The following is a 21,086-nucleotide window of genomic DNA, read 5'->3' as shown; positions in this document are numbered from 1 at the left end:
CTCTTAGGATTTAGAAGGTTCTAAGTGCTGTAGTAGAGGATGATTGGATTCTGGGTTACAAATAAACCAATCAAATAAAGCTGCACAACAGGTAGCAAGCAATACCATATTGAAAGCAAATTAAGAAATGGACATTTTTACTAGACGGACAGATTCCACATTAAACTTGCATCAGAGAGATTGGATGTGGAGAGATATTTCTATAAATAGGGTATTCTAGAATCAGAGGGCACAGCCTCAGAATAAATAGATGTCCCTTTAGAACTACGATGAGGAGGAGATTTCCACAGCTAGCTGGTGGTGAATCTGTGGAACTCATTGCCACGGAGGGCTGTGGAGGCCAAGCAGTTTGTTGCATTTCAGGTGGATGTTAATAGGTTTTCGATTGGCAAAAGGATTAAGGATTACAGGGAAACACACACAAAATGTTAGAGGAACTCAGCAGGCCAGACAGCATCTATGGAAAAGAATACTGTCGACGTTTTGGACCAAAACCCTTCGGCAGGGCTACAGGGTGAAGGTGGGAGAATGGATGAAAAAAATCAGCTGTGATTGAATGGTGGAGTAGACTCAATGGGCCAAATGGTTTGATTCTGCTCCTATCTCTTCTAGTATCAAACCTTAGCCAAGCCATACTTTTCAAGTGTTTCTCCTGATACCAGCATCAGCCGTCTCTTGAGTCTCCACACGTGCACACAGATCTGATCACCACGTTATTAAAAAAATGATCACGAGACGATCGAGGGGATGCAGTGAGGATTTAAAATGACGGCTTCGAGTTTGGACAGACCCATACATGTCAGAAAGAAGTATACAGACTGGGTCTCCTCACCGTCAAAAGAAAGCTGGTGGGAGATCTAACAGAGGTCTTTACAATAATGGAAGTTTTTCATGGGGACTGAATACAGAGAAATTATATTTTCTTGAGAGGAAAAGCGTAGTTAGAGATTTTTCAAGATAAAATAGTTGCCTTGAAATATAGTTGGGAAGCTTCACCGAAAGGCCGGTAGGTATGTGAAACCTGCTATCATTGAGAATAGGAAGGAAGCGGCTCGACAGGGGTATGAGACAGAAGGAAACAGCGGGTCCCGGTGACATATTTACAGAAGGAAATATTGGAGGTCTGAATGTGGCATAAACACCACGGTAGAATTATCAGGCTGAATGACTCGTTTTTCGAGCTGTCTATCTACATAATGCTTTGCTCTGGAGACATCTATATGGCTCTCTGGGCAAAGAAGAAACTGAAGGAAATGTGAAGTAATGAAGTTGAGATTAAGCAATGTGAGTTAAAATTTTGGAGCCAGTTCACGTAGCAATGCTTTAGAAAAAAAATCATATCAAAAACTTGACGATTTGAGCACATTTTTCAGAATCAGGTTTAATATCACTGGCAGATGTCATGAAATTTGTTGTTATGTTTTTTTATACATTGAAAAACATTGATACTGCCTGGCCTGCTGAGTTCCTCCAGCATTTTGTGTGTGTTTCCCTGTAATCCTTAATCCTTTTGCCAATCGAAAACCTATTAACATCCACCTGAAATGCAACAAACTGCTTGGCCTCCACAGCCCTCCGTGGCAATGAGTTCCACAGATTCACCACCAGCTAGCTGTGGAAATCTCCTCCTCATCGTAGTTCTAAAGGGACATCTATTTATTCTGAGGCTGTGCCCTCTGATTCTAGAATACCCTATTTATAGAAATATCTCTCCACATCCAATCTCTCTGATGCAAGTTTAAAAACTGTAAATTATAGTAAGGCGTATATATGTAAATAATAAAAAGTCAAATTCAATAAGTAGTGCAAAATGAGAAAAAATAGGGTTCAATGTCCATTCAGAAATCTGATGGCGGAGAGGAAGAAGCTGCTCCTGAATCGCTGAGTGTGTGCCTTTGGGCTCCTGTACCTCCTCCCTGGTGGTAGCAATGAGAAGAGGGCACGTCCTGGGTGATGGGAGTCCTTGATGATGGATGTCGCCTTTTTGAGCCACTGCTCCTTGACGATGTCCTGGATAGTACAGAGGCTAGTACCCACGGTGGAGCTGGCTGAGATTAAAACTTTCCTCGACTTATTTCAATACTGTGCAGTGAAACCTCTCCCACCCCCATACCGGATGCTGATGCAGCCAATTAGAGTGCTCTCCGCAGTACCATGGCACCTCTGTGGAAATTTGTGAGTGTCTTTGGTGACATACTAATTCTCCTCAAGCTCCTAATGATATACATTAGGAGTTTGACAATTCACCTTCAGACAGTAGGCGTCACCAGCATGGCCAAAAATTCCTCCACTGACAACAGAAATCAGACTTACCTGCAACTTTGCTGTTCTCTCACAAAGAAACCTGTGTGGGGTTTGGCAGTGAGACATCACTCAGTGTCTCACGTTGATATGTTGCAGAGAGCACCTCACAGACTCTGTTATTGCTTTTCCGTCCTATTACCTTGAGGAAATACGAGGGAAAAGCATCGTCAGGATGCACACTGAGGCTGGGAGACGCTCTCTGCAAAATATCAATGCAAGACCTCGCAGAGGTCAGGCTTGTACTGATCTGTATGGGTGGCAGGCAAAACAAAGTTTTTCACTGTATCTGTGACAATAATATGCCAATTACCTATAACCAGCAGTATGGAGAAGTAATCAGAGATTTGATCACTGATGAGAGAATTAATCAGAGATTCTCCTTTTGGTGACAGCACACTATACTTGCAAGCTGCACGCTGTGATACCTGGCCTTTTGATCAAGCCAAACCTGAAAGAAGAGTCATATGTGGCATAAGAGCTAATTGTGCCAATTCATTGCATGTGGATCACCTGTGCCCTTTCCCCACACCCCTCTGCTCCCGTACTTTCCTACAGTTCTACTGTATTCTCAGCCACTATACTGCCACTGCCATAGAGAACGTTCTTTAATCTCTAACTCACTTCCCAGAGGTCTCAGCAGACATGCCCACAAAGCTTTTCATACAACTCATGGTAGGAGCCGCGACTGCACAGTTAGAATGCATACACCTGTGAGCTAAACACTATCACGTTGTAGTTAATGCACTTTTGTCCAATTGCACAGATTTTCTTTGGGTGTGTCTGTGTTATGTCCAGCACATACTTCATACACCAAAATAATGTGATACCCACTTAGAAACATAGAAAACCTACGGCACAATACAGGCCCTTCAGCCCACAATGCTGTGCCAAACATGTACTTACTTTAGAAATGACCTAGTGTCACTCAAAGCCCTCTATTCAATTAGGCTTCATTGTGCACTAATGTTTGCACTGATGCTGTTTGCCCTGCTTTTTGTCATCAGAATCAGGTTTAATATCACTGGTATATGTGGTGAAATTTGTTTTTTTTTTGAAATACATGCTAAATAATTATAGAGAAAAATACCGAGTTACATTAAGTATGTACTTGTCTATTCAATAGTTAAGTTCAAATAAGTACTGCAAAAATAAAAATAAAAAAGTAGCGACTCCTGTCCATTCAGAAATCAGATGGCAGAGGGGAAGAAGCTGTTCCTGAATTGTCGTGTGTTGTGCCTTTAGGCTTCTGTACCTCCTTCCTGATGGTAACAATGAGTGGAGGGCATGTTCTGGGTGGTGGTGGGGGGCGGGGGGACCTTAATGATGGCCACGGCCTTCCCAAGGCACTGCTCCTTGAAGATATCTTGGAGACTCCAGAGGCTAGTACCCATGATGGAGCTGACTAGTTTTACAAGTTTCTGCAAGTTACTTTGATCCTGTACAGTAGCCCCTCCACCCCCCACCCCATACCGGATGGCGATGCAGCCTGTCAGAGTGGACACTACACTGCCTCACTGTTTTTGCACCACTTCTTTGTCATATATATTTCTTATTATAATTTATAGTATATTTTATTGGATTGTACTGCTGCCACAAAACAACAGATTTCACAACATAAATCACTGATATTAAGCCTGATTCATTGACTTAAGTTATAAACTCAAGATATATAAAATAGATGCAATTCATTCCTGTCTGTAATGCGTATTGAATCATTAAACACAGCTGCACAATAAGGCACACTAAGTGAATTACTTCCCCCCATTCATTGATAGCCTCATGTTATACAATGGTCAAACGTTTTGTTCGCTGCGATGGGTTTGCAGAAGAACATAAATGCTTGTAACTACTGAAAGACAAGGAAGCAACACTGACACACGGCTGCACCCTGGACAAAGTCACAAAGATGTGCTCTTCTCCACAGCACATCACTTCAATTCACCTGGCAAAAGAACTGGCACATCATAGAACGCAGGGCTTCCTTTAAATCTAGAATCTGTCCAGGGAGAAAGATGATGCACGAATCATTTATTACACAGCGGGACTGCAGAACGATTCTGTGTTATGCTGGACTGCAATATCCATCAAGATAAGCCAAGTGTATCAGTCTTGGAATCTGGTCCACCATTAAAGTGAGCTTATGAGCTGGTCAATAAATGCTGGGGAATGCTTGGTATGTTGGCCTGGGGAAGTTTGTCTCTCTCTCACATGTTAAGGCTGGAATATTATTCTTGAGCCTGGAGTCTGAAGGAGGCTATGTGTGGAATCATCTGATTTTTACATTTATCTTCCCTGCAGTCTAACGGTGGCAGAGCACATCTTATTTTACACTCAACTCAAAGGCCACGCAGCTGAAGAAGCAGAAAAGCAGACAGAAGTAATGCTGGATGAAATTGGATTGATTCATAAAAGAGACGAGTTGGCTCAAAATTTATCAGGTAGCAGCCCATTTGCCACTTGTTTATTCAAATACTGTGACTTAGCCCTGTTCCACCGTTCTGTTTTGAGTAGGCCATCTAATATTGCTCAGTGAGAATCACTAAGCACAAATTTGGTTGGCATGTGTCAAACCCAACAAAGCAACCTGCATTTCAGAAGGTTTTCACAAAGTATCAGAAAGGTTATGAGGTTCTTTATGCTTTATTTCTTATTCCTTAAACTTATGATCTCAAGACGTAAGAAATGGAAGCAAGGAGTGAACAACCTTCTGCTCTCTTAATCCACTAAGATATTTTACCTCGTCGTCTCCTTCCTGTACAGAAATATATCTCTGATTCCCTTTATATCTAAACTCCATTAATCTGTCTTACTATATTTGGCAACTGAACCTTTGCTAGAGAATTAGAAAATTTCTTTGACCTCTAGGTAAAATAAAATTCTTTCCACTTCTACCATGATGATTGATTCCCCCCACCACACCTCCACCCCCTGTTTCTGAGGCAGTGACGCCTGGTTTGAGCCATTTGACCAGGAGAAACATCATCCCTACATCTCCCCTGTCAAGTTCCAGGAGAATTCCATATGTTTCTGTGAGGCAACTTCTAAACCCTGAAGGTTATAGACGTTGTTTGCTTCCTCCCTCTTTAAACCCACCAAACCAGTCCCTCCATTTCCCTCCTTCTATTGCAAGTATATTCTTCCCTGTGCAGGGAGACCAAGAGTGTACACTTCATTCCTGGTGCAGTCTCAGCAGGGCTTTATGTTATTGCAGTTGGACATCTTTATTCTGTAGTGAAATTCATTTGCAATGAAGAATGTACCACTTGCATTCCTAATTACTGGGAAGTTTTCAGTGTCTTCTGCCTCAAACGATTTGTTTAATTTCTCTGCCAGTTCCTACGGGTGAGTCTTATCACAGTAGGATTTCATGAGATATTAAAGCAGAGTTATTAACCTAAAGTACACTGCAGATGCTGTGGTCAAATCAACACGTACGAAAGCTGGATGAACTCAGCAGGTCGGGCAGCATCCGTTGAAGTGAGCAGGGGCCGAGACCTTTCGTCAGTCCTGTTCATTTCAACGGATGCTGCCCAACCTGCTGAGTTTGTCCAGCTTTTGTAAGAGTTATTAACCTATTGGCCAGTGGACACTGTTTGCCTTTGTGACTCTGAGGGTCACTGTCATGAAGATCTATAGCTTGACGTCAGAGTACAACTTGTTGAAAGTTTTCCTCTTTCCTTCCACAGGCGGAATGCAGAGGAAATTGTCAGTAGCCTTAGCATTCATCGGGGGAGCTAAAGTGATAATTCTGGATGAGCCAACGTCTGGAGTAGATCCGTACTCCAGGCGATCTATCTGGGATCTCTTACTTAAATATCGTTCAGGTACGGTACCCCTTCGATGACTTCAGTGAGAAAAGAAAATGCAATGCATGCAATGAAGTTACAGCGAAACCTTTTATCAATATTGTATCCTGAATTTGAAAAATATTACTTGTGAATGCTTCATCGACAACTGTACAAGAAAACTGTGTGCTTGCCTGTCTGCTTGCGTATGTGCTCGTGTGTGGGTGTGTTGTGTGTCTATAAAGTGATTTGAAAACTTACTGCTAACTGTACATTGAAGCATATAGTGAAGCACATCATTTGTGTTAAATCAAAGCGGTGAGGATTGTGTTGGGCAGCCCACAAGTGTTGCCATACTTCCGTCACCAACGTAACATGCCCACATTTCACTAACCCTAACCGTACATCTTTGGAATATGAGAGGAAACAAACATCTGAAAGTGAGAAATATTGTTTACACCTGGCTCTGATTGGGCTTTCAGGTAAGGTCCAAGCCTATATGTTAGTCCATGCCAATATTGACCACAATCTGTTCCATCATTAACCATACTCCATACCATAGTTAACCATTAGTCAGTTCCACCGTGAACTATTCTCCTTGCCATCGATAACCAAAGCCCATACCATCCTTAATCAGTAGTATGTAATTGTTAACCATAGTGCATACCATCAATAACCAGTCCTTGCCATCGACTCTGCCATAATTTCATTCAAATTCCACCCTTTAGGCTTACCTGCTGCCAACTTAACCATATAACCATATAACAATTACAACATGGAAACAGGCCATCTTGGCCATTCTAGTCCGTGCTGAACGCTCACTCTCACCTAGTCATACCAACCTGCACTCAGCCCATAACCCTCCATTCCTTTCCTGTCCATATACCTATCCAATTTTTAAAAATAACAATATTGAACCTGCCTCTACCACTTCTACTGGAAGCTCGTTCCACACAGCTACCACTCTCTGAGTAAAGAAGTTCCCCCTCGTGTTACCCCTAAACTTTTGCCTCCTAACTCTCAACTCATGTCCTCCTGTTTGAATCTCCCCTACTCTCAATGGAAAAAGCCTATCCACGTCAACTCTGTCTATCCCCCTCATAATTTTAAATACCTCTATCAAGTCCCCCCTCAACCTTCTATGCTCCAAAGAATAAAGATCTAAGTTGTTCAACCTTTCTCTGTAACTTAGGTGCTGAAACCCAGGTTAACGTTCTAGTAAATCTCCTCTGTACTCTCTCTACCTTGTTGACATCTTTCCAATAATTTGGTGACCAGAACTGTACACAATACTTCAAATTCAGCCTCACCAATGCCTTGTACAATTTTAACATTACTTCCCAACTCCTATACTCAATAATCTGATTTATAAAGGCCAACATACCAAAAGCTTTCTTCACCACCGTATCCACATTTCCAGACTTTACTGTCCCGTCCAGCCTCTCACACCATTCCCTGTACACTTCAAGTCATCCAAAACTCTTAATGATCTAGCTTGCACTGCCCTGTGCTCTCTGACCTGTATTATTGCCCCAGAGAAAAATTCTCATTTCATTTTCAGATTGCTCCTTTGTCTTTCTCCTCCCATTCCCTCTCACCTCCTCCATCCTTGCAATCACCTGAGGAATCTGTGTTCCTTTAATTTCTTCTTTACTCATTACTCAACCACTGACAGCCACTGGAATTCGCTGCCTTAAATTCACTGTCTCCTCCTCCTATCTCATTTAAGATTTTCCTTAAAATGTCTGTCTTTGACTAGGTTTTCAGTCATCTTCCTTATATACAAAGAATGAATCGGCTTTGATATTCTTGAGACATTTTGCAATCTCAAACATGCTATATAAAGGAAGATACTGTTCTTAATTTTGATAAAATGGTGGTCTCATAGCAAAAAATAATGGTTGGGTGGGGGCAAGGAGGGCTGCAATTCGAGCATTAAAAAAGTCTGAGTGTGTCATAGGTTAATACACCGTGAAACAGCCCTTTGGCCCAACATCCTCTTGGCCAAGTTCCCTACTGAGCGCGTCCCGTTTTCTTGTATTTGGCCCATGTCCCTCGAAACCTTTCCTAACCACGTACATGTCCAAACATCTTTTATACACTGTAGTTGTATCTGCTTCTATGACTTACTCTCGCAGCTTGTTCCAGATTGCCGTTGCCCTTATTGATTTATTTATTATTTGCATTTGCACAATTTGTCGTCTCCTTGCACGTTGGTTGTTTGCCAGTCTTTGTGTGTAGCTTTTCATAGATTCTGTTGTATTTCTTCGTTCCACTGCAAATGCCTGCAAGAAAATGAAGCTCAGCAAATAATGACATATGCTATACTTCACTTTATCCTCCGCATGCCCGTCAAGTCCCCTTTAAATATTTTCCCTGTCATCTTAAGTATTTGCCCTCTACTTTTAGTCTTCCGCTATATTGGGGAAAAACAGGCTGAGACCATTCGCTTTATCTTACAGTTTTATATACCTCTATAAGGTCATTCTTCAGCCCCAGGCACTCCAGAGTAAAATACTCCAGCCATCCAGTCTCTCCTTATAACTCAAGCCATTCATTTCTAATAATATCCTCATGAATCTTTGAAATGGAATTTGGCATTAAGGAAAACATTGGTGAGCGAAACTGCGCTGACCATTTCTCTGACATGTCTCCCCTCCTTGGGCACACGGCACTGAGTCGTGGTCAAGGAGAGTGCACAGAATCGCGGTTACCTTCTTTGGGTAGGTGAAAACCTCCCACCGTCCAACACGCACACGGTCAATGTCCAGAGATTGGAAGCTGATGAATGAAGCCCGGAGACTGGTGCAGCAGGTGCTCCACGGCCAATTCGAACAGCAGATGGACTCGTCTGATCTTGGCTCCTTGTTTGTATCTTATCCACAAAGCCACTTGTCTCAGCAACAGAGTGTTCTTGTGCTGCATGTCAATCTCCTTTAACACAATGGGTGCCTTTATACAGGAGAATTCACAAGTTGAAAGAGCAAACACTGGAAGAAACCCAGCAGGCAGCCCAGAGATCTTCCATAGGATGGAGATAACATTGCAAGATCAATGGCATCTGATTTCAGATTTCTTGCATCTGCAATGATTTGACTCTCGTTTTGCATTAGTCAAGGTTTGATCTTGGTTACCCAATTTGAATTAAGAGCTTCATTGGTGCAAGAGTTTGCCTCAGGTGTCTCTGAACCAGGTTCAAAAGTTAAAGTACATTTATTATCAAAGTACATATATGTCACCATGTATATGCTACTTCAAGATCAATTTGCTTACAGGCAGTCACTGCAGAGAAAAGAAATACATAGAGTCCATGAAAAACTTCACAGAAAGACTGTCAACCAACCAGCGTGCAAAAGAACACAGATCCCAAAGAAAATAAGTAGATAATAAATAAACAAACAAATAAATAAATAGGTAGATAATATTGAGAACATGAGTTATAGAGTCCTTGAAAGTGAGTCCACAGGTTGTAGAAATCAGTTCAATGATGAGGTGAGTGAAGTCATCATCCCAGCTTAGGAGCCTGATGGTTGAAGGATATTAACGTTTCCTGAACCTGGTGATATAGGAGCAAAGGCTCCTTGTACTTCCTTCCTGATGGCAGCAGTGAGAACAGAGCATGGCCTGTATGGTGGGGGTCCTTAACGATGGATGCTGCCTTCCTGTGCCAGTGCTCCTTGTAGAGCTCCCAGGGTGATGAGCAGTGGTGCTGGGTGCTGCTAGCACTCTGAGATCACTGTGGTTGAGCGAACACACAAGCTGCTTTCAGTTAAATAAGGTCAAAGCCTCGCATTATATCTACAGCACCGGAGAAGGCAGGAACGGGGTATTGATTGTGGATGATCACATTGAATGGCAGTGCTGGCTCGAGGGGCCGAATGGCCTACTCCTGCACCTATTGTCTATTTATCATCGTCCAACTACAAGACATAGGAGCAGAATTAAGCCAAATATCCCATTGTTCACGGCTGATTTATTTTCTCCTTCAACAACTATTCCTTGTATCTTTTGACGTCCTTACTAATCCAGAACCTATCAACCTCTGCTTTAAATATATCGAGTGCAACAGTAAGATGGCTGTTAGGCTTACATTCAGGAGCACTCTCTGAGTCTGAACAGCCTGTCCACATGGTGTCCATAACAAGGCAGTTCTGATCAACTGATAATATTTTGACTGCACTCTGTGCAAGTGCAGTAATGTTGTTATTGAGGTGACTTCACATTATCCAGTGAGAACCATTCCATCACAGATAAACAGTTCCAGGAACTCTCCTCCCATATGGGCCTCTCCTACTCACCCCTTCTGAGCCATGTGCAGCAGCAGAGCTGGTAACCGATTCAGAAAAGGGACCATAAAGCAGTATTTAAAATATCTGGAGGCACAAGAGACTGTAGATGCTAGAATCAGATGATGGGTCTCAACCCCAAATGTCAACTGCTTGTTTCTTTCCATGGATGCTACCTGACATTGCTGAGCTTCCCCAGCAATCTGTGTGTTACTTAAAGTATAAACTTCTACTCTTTTTTTCTTTTTCTTCTCCTTCACTCCTGCTATTTTCACCTTTCCTACCTTGTACCCAACTCCATCACCTCACCACCCTCACGACCTTTATCCTCACCCTCATCTTTACCTTCACCATCTCAAAATTCACCTCCAGTACTTTATCCTCCATTGCTTTCACCACCTCCAAACAGAGGATGACTTGATTTCACTCTGAATGTGTTAGTTCTGAAGTGACTGATGAGGCCACTCTGGGAGCTGCAGATCCTTCCATAGTTGGGGCAGGAGGTGCCTGGTGGCAGCTGCTGAATTTCTTCAAAAAGTTTACAAAAAGTTCTTGATGCCATCTGGAATACTCCTTCTCCACATTGAGTGGTCATGGGCCAGAGATTGTCAGGGGTCAGTGGGCACGGTGCATTTTCATCACAAAGGCTTTAGGTACATTCTTGAATCTTTTCCTGTAGCAATCTCTCCCCATAACAGAGCTCAGAGCAGAATGTCTGGTATGGTCTTCTGAGAGCTGTGGCCCAGCAGTGCTGACAAACTGTAACCAGGGGCTCAGTGCTGGGGGGGTTTGGCCAGGGAGAGGACACAGGCATTAAGTTGATTATTTTCCCAGTGAATTTGACTGAATTTGGAGGATCTGGCGGTATCTTTAGGCACCTGCTGCAGGGTCCAGAAGCATCCAGGAGTGCAAGGATCACTATGGGTTTGTGTTAGGTCTAGATCTTCAAACACTCTTTTGCACAATTGACCAAAGGCTAAAGAGATGAATTTCATCACTGATGACTATTGTGCCATATTAAATAAAAGCATGCACGCGGGAAATAACTTTAACCTGTGTTTTCACATTGCAGTGAAGGAAAAAGAGAACAACGTGCATGTGCAGAAAACAGATCAATATGTAGTGCTGGAGGGGGGTCATTAATCTAAAAGAAATAGACCCATACATTACACTTCCTCCCCTTTAGATTAATGAAACATAAACTGTGTATGTACACCACATTCAATTTCCCTTTCATAACCCATATTCCAAATAAACATGCTTTCACAATTACAGTCCATAACTAACTTCACAGTTCTAAAGGTTCAGTCTTTTTTGGTGGTGCTCTGTTTCTTTCAGGGTAACACCTCTAGACCTGTGGAGTGGTATCAGGTTTAGTAGGTGTTTTATACAAAACAAAGTTCTTGGTTTCCAGTGTCACGTTGCTGTCCAGTGACTGTAATGCGTCCGTCCTGTTGGATGCAGTCAGCTCAGGAGTGTTCCCCAGCTGAGCATCCAGTATCTGATCCACATGACGTCTCCAAGTCTGATCTCCAACATCCATTGTGTACATCAATGGTCCAGTTCTTGTAGCTATCCTACCAGATGTCCACTTGTCTTCTCAGTAATCATATTCTAGGACTTCCTGTTTAATCTCGAATCTCCCTGCTGCTTCACTTGACAACTGGCTGAACTGTTTATTCTGCACTTCCCTCTGTAGATCTGGTTTCAGGAGCTCTATGTGAGATCTCAGATTCCTGTTCATGAACAGCATTGCAGGTGTTTGATCTGTTGTCGCATGAACAGATTTCTGATAAGCAAAAAGGAATTTGTCCACCTTGTGCTGTAGAGAAATGTCCTCCTTTTCTGTAGCTTTAATGGACTTCTTGAAGGTTTGGATAAACATTTCAGCTAAGCCATTCATTGCTGGGTGGTGAGGAGCTGACTTGAAATGGCTGATGCCATTTTCCTTCATGAACTGTCGGAATTATGTGTATTGTGGTCCGTTGTCACTCACAATTTGTTCTGGTATGCCATCTCTGGCGAAGATGGTCCTCCGAGCAGAGTCAGTCTTTGCTGAGGTGGTTGACTTCATTGGTATTTCATTGGTATTGATTCCTGGGATGGCAGGACTTTCATATGAAGAAAGACTGGATCGACTAGGCTTATACTCACTGGAATTTAGAAGATTGAAGGGGGATCTTATTGAAACATATAAAATTCTAAAGGGATTGGACAGGCTAGATGCAAGAAGAGATTGTTTCCGATGTTGGGCAAGTCCAGAACGAGGGGTCACAGTTTAAGGATAAAGGGGAAGCCTTTTAGGACCGAGATGAGGAAAAACTTCTTCACACAGAGAGTGGTGAATCTGTGGAATTCTCTGCCACAGGAAACAATTGAGGCCGGTTCATTGGCTATATTTAAGAGGAAGTTAGATATGGCCCTTGTGGCTAAAGGGATCAGGGGGTATGGAGAGAAAGCAGGTACACGGTTCTGAGTTGGATGATCAGCCATGATCATACTGAATGGCGGTGCAGGCTCGAAGGGCTGAATGGCCTACTCCTGCACCTATGTTTCTATGTTTCTATGTATAACGTCTGGCCACTTCGAATGAGGATCCACAGCATTCAGAAACATGGCCCAGCAAAACAATATACATTCTTTGCAAGGAAGACAATGGCCACTCCCATGGGTGTAACAGTGCCTGTGGGAGTACATTTTGAACTTTTTGGCATCCCGAGCAGCTTTTGGCCAAGTTTTCAATCTGTTTATCTATTCCCTTCTCAAAAACCTTCTGATTAACATTAAGCAGCTGTGATCGCCTCTGGTTAGTGCTACCATTTGGGCTGCCACACTGAGAGCTTTGATTGAGTGCCAGTCCAGTTGGAATTTTCTCAACCATCAACATCTGAAAAGTGCTGGCCCTCCACTTTTCATGCTTAAAACATTGTTTGGCCTCCACACATCACATTCATTTTCAGTTTGCCTTTGGGAGACACTTGTTCATCTTTAGCATCACTGAGGTCTTCTCTAAGGGTACCTTAGATAACAGACCATTGCCTCTGGAATTATAGACAAAGCTGATCCTGTAACCAGCTCCATTTTCAGTTTTACATCAGACACATCTACTATGATCCATGTTATACTGCGATCTGCTTCAGTAATACTATGCAGTTCTAGGCATGACAGTTCACCTTTCTTAGACTCTGTGTTGTCTGATTCTGTTTCACATTTGGTCACTTTATACATTTATACACTGTATACATTTCATACACCTCTCCCATTTCACGCACGTCTGCTCTCACCCCACCCGCCCGCCACCTCCCTCGTCCTCACCTACCAACCCACCAGCTTCCGGGTCCAACGTATAATTCTCCGTAACTTCCGCCACCTCCAATGGGATCCCACTACCAAGCACAGCTTTCCCTCCCCCCCCTTTCTGCTTTCCGCAGGGATCGCCCCCCCCCATCCCTTCCCACCGATCTCCCTCCTGGCACTTATCCTTGTAAGCGGAACAAGTGTTACACCTGCCCTTACACTTCCTCCCTCACTACCATTCAGGGCCCCAGACAGTCCTTCCAGGTGAGGTGACACTTCACCTGTGAGTCGGCAGGTGAGGTATACTGCGTCCGGTGCTCCCGGTGCGGCCTTCTATATATTGGTGAGACCCAACGCAGACTGGGAGACCGTTTCACTGAACACCTACGCTCTGTCTGCCAGAGAAAGCAGGATCTCCCAGTGCCCACACATTTTAATTCCACATCCCATTCCCATTCTGATATGTCTATCCATGGCCTCCTCTACTGTCAAGATGAAGCCACACTCAGGTTGGAGGAACAACACCTTATATTCTGTCTGGGTAGCCTCCAACCTGATGGCATGAACATTGATTTCTCTAACTTCTGTTAATGCCTCATCCTCCCCTTCTTACCCCATCCCTGATTTATTTATTTCCCCCCTCCTTTTTTTCTCTCTGCCCATCACTCTTTGCCTGTTCTCCATCTCCCTCTGGTGCTCCCCTCCCCTTTTCTTTCTCCCGAGGCCTCCCGTCCCATGATCCTTTCCCTTCTCCAGCTCTGTATCCCTTTTGCCAATCACCTTCCCAGCTCTTAGCTTCACCCCACCCCCTCCGGTCTTCTCCTATCATTTTGGATCTCCCCCTCCCCCTCCTACTTTCAAATCTCTTACTATCTTTCCTTTCAGTTAGTCCTGACGAAGGGTCTCGGCCCGAAACGTCGACAGTGCTTCTCCCTATAGGTGCTGCCTGGCCTGCTGTGTTCCACCAGCATTTTGTGTGTGTCACTTTATACCGTTGCTCAGTTTTGTGCGCACTTGGTGTGCTCCTTCTCTCGTCTGCCTTGCGTACTCTCTCTGTGTGACCTTGTCTGTGGCACTTTCTGCAGACCTTCTTTGAACCAGCAGTCATTTGCATCCTGGGAGGATTTGCCACATCGATAATATCTTTGGCTTTTTGCACCGTTCAGGGACATTTTGTGCATTTCACATTCTAACCTCCTTTTCTCTAACTTTGCTGCACCCTTTGTTGCAGTCTGTAATTACATTGCAATGGTCAATGCCTGTTCTGAGGTCAGGTATCTTTCGGACAGTAGCCTCTTTTGAATGCTTTGACTACGCATGCCACATACAAACCTGTACCTTGATGCATCAGAAAGTCCATCTCTAAAGTAACAGTACTGGGAAAGTTTGCACAGTTCTGCAATGTATTCAGAAAGGCTTTCATCTTTCATCTATTACCTGCGGTTTAGGGCTCGAGAGATTTTGTAAAATTGTAACAATTTCATCAAACGTAAGACTTAAGACCATAAGACATAGGAGCAGAATTGGGCCATTCAGCCCTTCGAGTCTGCTCTGCCATTCCATCATGGCTGATCCCAGATCCCACTCAACCCCATACACCTGCCTTTGATGCACTGACTGATCAGGAAACAATCAACTTCTGTCTTAAATATACCCAGACTTGGACTTCACTGCAGTCTGTGGCAGAGCATTCCACAGATTCACTACTCTCAAGCTAAAAAAAAATTCCTCCTTATCTCTCTTCTAAAGGGTTGCCCATCAATTCTGAGACTGTCCTCTAGTTCAGGATACCCCCACCACAGGAAACATCCTCTCCATATCCACCCTATCTAGTCCTTTCAACATTTGGTAGGTTTCAATGAGATCCTACCACCCCCCCCCCCCCCCGAATTCTTCTAAATTCCAGTGAGTACAGGCCCAAGGCAGTCAAATACTCCTCATGCATTAACTCCTTCATTCCTGGAATCATCCTTGTAAACCTCCTCAGGACTCTGTCCAATGATAACACATCCCTTTTGAGATATGGGATCCAAAACTGTTGACAATACTCTTAGTGCGGTTTGACTAGTGTATTATTTTGCATTTGCCTTCTTTACCACAGACTCAATCTGTAAATTAACCTTCTGGGAGTCTTGCACGAGGACTCACAAGTCCCTCTGCACCTCTGATGTTTGACCCTTGTCCCCATTTAGATAATAGTCTGCAATATTGTTCCTTTACCAAAATTCATTATCATGCATTTCCCAACACTGTATTCCATCTGCCACTTTTTTGCCCATTCTTCCAGTTTGCCCAAGTCCTGCTGCAATCACATTGCTTCCTCAGCACCACCTACCCCTCCACCTATCTTCATATCATCTGCAAACTTTACCACAGAGCCATCAGTTCCATTATGCTTGCTGGCTTTTCAGCAGTTACTAGGTTGTGTAAGAGACTGTACGTCCTTGCACCTGAGAAATGTAGGGGCTTTCTTTTGCTCCTCCACATTGCTCGTGTTACAATGCAGTTCAACCCTCTTGATGTATGACTCCCATCTTCATTAGGGCTATCAAATTCATCGACTTTCCCAAATGAAGCCATCACCACGTTATTTCCACTTTAAATTCAGCACGTCTTTCGCTGTTACCCATGGATCCTTCAGTGTTCTCGCTGTTTTGTCCCATAATTGCCGGTGCATTCATGATATCTTCGTAGTCGTCACCAATTTGTTGTGTCTGTGCACAACCACATATCAATTAAATAAAAGCGTGCATGTGCAGAAGATGCGTTTAACTGGTGTATTCACATTGCAGAGAGAGAAATGTGCATGCATAGACAACAGGTCAATACGTAATGCTAAGGGGGTTGCGGTCATTGCTTTAAAAGAAATAGATCCCGTCCATCTTCACTGAGAGGTGACTCTTGAGATATGAGAAGAGGACCATATTTTCCAATACCTTCCCATGAGCCTTTGCTGTGTCAGGGGATGGCATTGTACAACAGCAGCATTTTAGTAGAGGGCTTTTGTCATATTGAGTGTCCCATCCTCTCATAATCTTCTTCAAAAGTAAAACACAAACATGAGATTCTGCAACACACACAAAATGCTGGAGGAACTCAGCAAGTCAATCAACATTTCGGGGTGTGAGCCTTCATCAGGACTGGAAAGAAGCTGGAATAAGAAGATGGGGGAAGAAAGAACGAGCCAATATAGCATTAAATACACAGCAGGTATTGAGTTATTTCACAGCAGTTTTGGTGTATAATAGTAGGCTTTACTAGACCTTGGTAGGAAAGTTTTAAAGAGATGTGGGCCAAACCCAGGCAAATAGATCTACCTTAGATGGCCTTTTGTTTGGTAAAACTGCTGAAGGGACTGTTCCTGTGCTGAATTACTGTCTGACTTTGACTCTAGATATAATGTTGGTGCATAAATAAAGCTGGGTGGTACGATATAAATAATGACACACTAACAGAAATCCACTATTATGTGTCAACTATATATCACTTTGGACTCCACACTACATATATTAGAGTCATATGGTAAATTCTGCTGCAGTAGAAAGCAGAATTTCTTTAGCGCCCAAAAACATCTGAAGCACTCATAGACCATTGTAAGGTGAAATCTGACCCCGAGCCCCTTGAGTAAATGTTACAACAGATGTCAGCAATCATAGTCAAAGGAGTTGATTTTCAGGAGAATCACAGGGCGAAGGAGAGAGGTTGGAGTGGAGGGGTTTGGTGGAATTCCGCAGCTTAATGTCTGGGCAGCTGAAGGCAGAGCCGCCTGGGGTGGAGTGATGAATCTCAGGAATGCTGAACAGAGCTCTATAATTCACACTGCTGATATGGAGTTCTGCACACCCAGGGGGCTTAGCGCTGCTGACAGGACTTTCTCTCTGTTGACGGGAATGAATCCCGCAGGACCTGAATTCCTGTGTCTGCCACCGGCATTGTGAATTGTACAAATCCGTACCAATAATTTGGAAAGGAAAAGGAATTTTAAGGTATTTTTAACTGAGATTATACCAAACAATGCACATTTTCATAAACGCAGGAGACTCTGCACTTGCTGAAAATCCAGGGCAACACACACAAGATGCTGAAAATAGCTTCTCTTTCAAAATAAAATGTTCTCTCTTCCACCCATCTGAATATTTATCAAGAGCGCTACGTACACAGGGTTGCTAGCATTGTCAAGGATCCCTCCCACCTGTCCCACAATCTCTTTGACCCCTATCATCAAGCAGGAGGGACAAGGACAAGGATTGTTAGGATGGGAAACAGCTTCTTCCCCCAGGCTACTGAACCGCCTGCCACCACCCAGGTCTCATCAGCTACAAAGCGCCAGTAGCATTATACCGTTTACTTTTTAACTTGTGTCGTAAGTGCTGAATCCTGGTCTTCTGGCATATATTTTAATATTTGTTAATTCATTTGTAGTATTACTTTATCTGTATATGTGTGAGTTATACTGTGCTGTGCATCTTGTCTGGAGGAACGTTGTTTCATTTGATGATATACGAGGGGTGATTGATATGTTCGTGGCCTAAGGTAGAAGGAGTCAATTTTAGAAAACCTAGCACATTTATTTTTCAACATAGTCCCCTCCTACATTTACACACTTAGTCCAGCGGTCGTGGAGCATACGGATCTTGGACCCCCAGAAAGTGTCCACAGATGGGTGATTGATAAGTTTGTGGCCCAAGGTAGAAGGAGATGAGTTATACAGCTCTCGTTACATGCACATGCAGTTCAACTCTTTCAGTGATTATACAGAAAGTTTGAAGTTAATAACTCATCTCCTTCTACCTTAGGCCATGAACTTATCAATCACCCCGAGGAGTTATTAACTGATGAGTTACCAAACTCTTCTCAAACTCTGCTGCATGCCTGTTGTGAGCACAGTTTTCATAACACCAGTTCTGTATTGGGGGAGAATACAGAAACAAGTGCAGTTAATGAAATGATGAGTCACTTATTCTAAAACTTCTCAACTAAATCTCAAAAGATTGGACTGAGGTTTCACTCTGTGACCTTTGCCACCCTCAACTGTAAGTTCTGAAACCTTTTGTTTTTATTATTTTGCTGTTGCCCCGTTGACGGTAAGTGTAGGGAAACTCCAGCAAAAGTTTTCAGTTTCACTGTGAATTATTCACTGCCATCTCTGAAAGATCAGGCAAGGAGCAGACTCACCCGTTCCGGTGTTAATAGTGCCCCTGACAAATGAATCAGACTGAATTCTCAAAATAAATGTTTGGAGAGTGACTCTCACCAGGTGGAACATGAAGGTGTACGGGTTAATGCTGGCGCTGTAAAAAGGAGAGGAAATGAAATGGCTTATTGTCAAAAGCAAACCCATGGGAGTCCATTTGGTTTGATCTGTGCCGTAATGTGCAGTCTTGATTGTGGGTTTCCTCGGTGGAGGGGGCTGACAGGGTAGCTATCATGTACAGGGGATGAGAGAAGTGGAGGAAGTTAGTAGGAGAGAAGAGCTTAAAAGGAAGTACTCTACTTTGAAATTACTCAAAATAATTTATACCAGAGATTAAAAACTACAAGTCTCTGACTATTAGCATGCAGGCATGCAGGTTGCTTTTATGCAATTCCTAATAATACCAGTTTAACAGAGGCATTAGCCATTTAAATTAATTCGTTTAAAGTCCCCTCTGAATAGAGTGGGCAAAGAATTCAACACAGACGTGACAGGCATCCATGTGGTAATATTGTGAAATATGTTCCCTTCCTGAGCTGAGATGTTTGTGCTATTATGTCACATTTTCGGAAGGCCTCTCCCCTGCAGTTCGCTGTAGATTAGTTCTGTGTCCTTGCTGTTTTTTTTTTATATGCCACTCTTGGCCAGGGCAGCCTCTCAGCTGGAACATAGATTATTCAGCTGTGTTTAGTAACTTTACGCATGAGGACATCTGGACTCACATCATAGCCAAAGAACCACAAGGCAGAATATGTCGATAACTCATCTTCCACATCTTCCAACCACCCTCTTTTCTGGCAATTGCCTACAGTTTTATTGTACATAGTTGCACCTACACTAATAAACAGAATAATTAAATATTTTATATGAAACTTGATAGATAAGGAATTTATGACTAACCAATGCTTTTGAATTCTTGAAACATTCCCAATAGTTCCAGTAAATAGTTCATCAGGTTTTCTTGTGTCTCAGTGGTAACTCTCTCAGCGCTGAGTCTGAAGACTGAGTGCCTTCTGAGCTCCTGATAGCATGTTGCAGTCTAGCGCTTCACCAGTGGGAATACCTCCCTGCATAGAGGGTTCATCAGTTCTCTAGGGTAGCAGTAAAAATCCCACAACACTGTGAAACATAACTCAAAGTGAAACCTTTCAGGAGTGACTCAGTCAGACCCCACTTGGAGTACTATGTTCAGTACTCGCTACAGGAAGGATGTGGATTCTAAGAAGAGAGTGCAGAGGAGATTTACAGGGATGTTGCCTGGACCGGAGAGTATGCCTTATGAGAACAGGTTGAGTGAACTTGGCCTTTTCTCCTTGGAGCGACAGAGGATGAGAGTTGACCTAATAGAGGTGTATAAGTTGATGAGGGGCATTGATCATGTGGATAGCCAGAGGGTTTTCCCCAGGGCTGAAATGGCTAGCATGAGGGGGCATAGTTTTAAGTGTTTGGAAGTAGGTACAAGGGGGATGTCAGGGGTAAGTTTTTCCACACAGAGAGTGGTGGGTGCATGGAATGCACTGCTGGTGGCGGTGGTGGAGGCAGATACAATAGGGTCTTTTAAGAGACCCTTAGATAGGTACATGAAGCTTAGAAAACCAGAGAGCTATACAGTAGGGAAATTCTAGGCAGTTTCTAGAGTAGTTTACATGGTCGGCACAACATTGTGGGCTGAAGAGCCTGTAACGTGCTGTAGATTTCTATGCTCTATGACTCTTCCTTCATTTTGTGCGCAGGGATGTAACTGAATTAATATTTACTCTGCAAAAAGCAATGGAATTTAAACAACTTAATGTCGAAGATAGTCAAACACAGACACACGCCAAGTTTGATCTGAGCCTTTATGTGTAAAGTCTTGCTAGTGGTTTAGGTATTTTGTTTTTATTTAGAGACACAGCATGGTAACAGGTCCTTCCGGCCTAACGAGGCTGTGCCGCCCAATTCCACCCATGTGACCAATTAGCCTACTGACCTGTACACCTTTGGAATGTGGGAGGAAACCAGAGCACCTGGAGGAGACCCACATGGTCACGGGGAGAAGGTACAGACTTCTTACAGACAGTGGCAGGAAGCGAACCTGGATTTTTGGTGTTGTAAAGTGTTACACTAACTGCTATGCTACCGCGCCGCCCCGTTCAGAAGAAAGCTCGTGAGCTAACAAGTAAAACAAATGTGGCTGGGGGATCTTGGGGGTGAAGCAAAAATAAGAGGGAGAGGGGGAAG

General features: G+C 43.3%; 1 protein-coding gene across 3 annotated transcripts in view; it reads left to right on the top strand.

Annotated features, from left to right (window-relative positions):
• abca4b (ATP-binding cassette, sub-family A (ABC1), member 4b) overlaps window positions 1-21,086 on the top strand; it is a 184,462-nt gene that overhangs the window by 87,338 nt on the left and 76,038 nt on the right. For all 3 annotated transcript variants that reach the window (XM_073062717.1, XM_073062716.1, XM_073062715.1), the window contains exons 22-23: window positions 4,603-4,742; window positions 5,991-6,128. In XM_073062717.1, the coding sequence (XP_072918818.1) occupies window positions 4,603-4,742; window positions 5,991-6,128 (278 nt within the window). The remainder of the gene's footprint in view (window positions 1-4,602; window positions 4,743-5,990; window positions 6,129-21,086) is intronic.

Source organism: Hemitrygon akajei, chromosome 12 (genome assembly GCF_048418815.1).
Source record: "Hemitrygon akajei chromosome 12, sHemAka1.3, whole genome shotgun sequence".
Taxonomy (NCBI): domain Eukaryota; kingdom Metazoa; phylum Chordata; class Chondrichthyes; order Myliobatiformes; family Dasyatidae; genus Hemitrygon; species Hemitrygon akajei.
The sequence above is the reverse complement of the archived record's forward strand: the minus strand, read 5'-3'. Positions and strand labels throughout refer to the sequence as shown.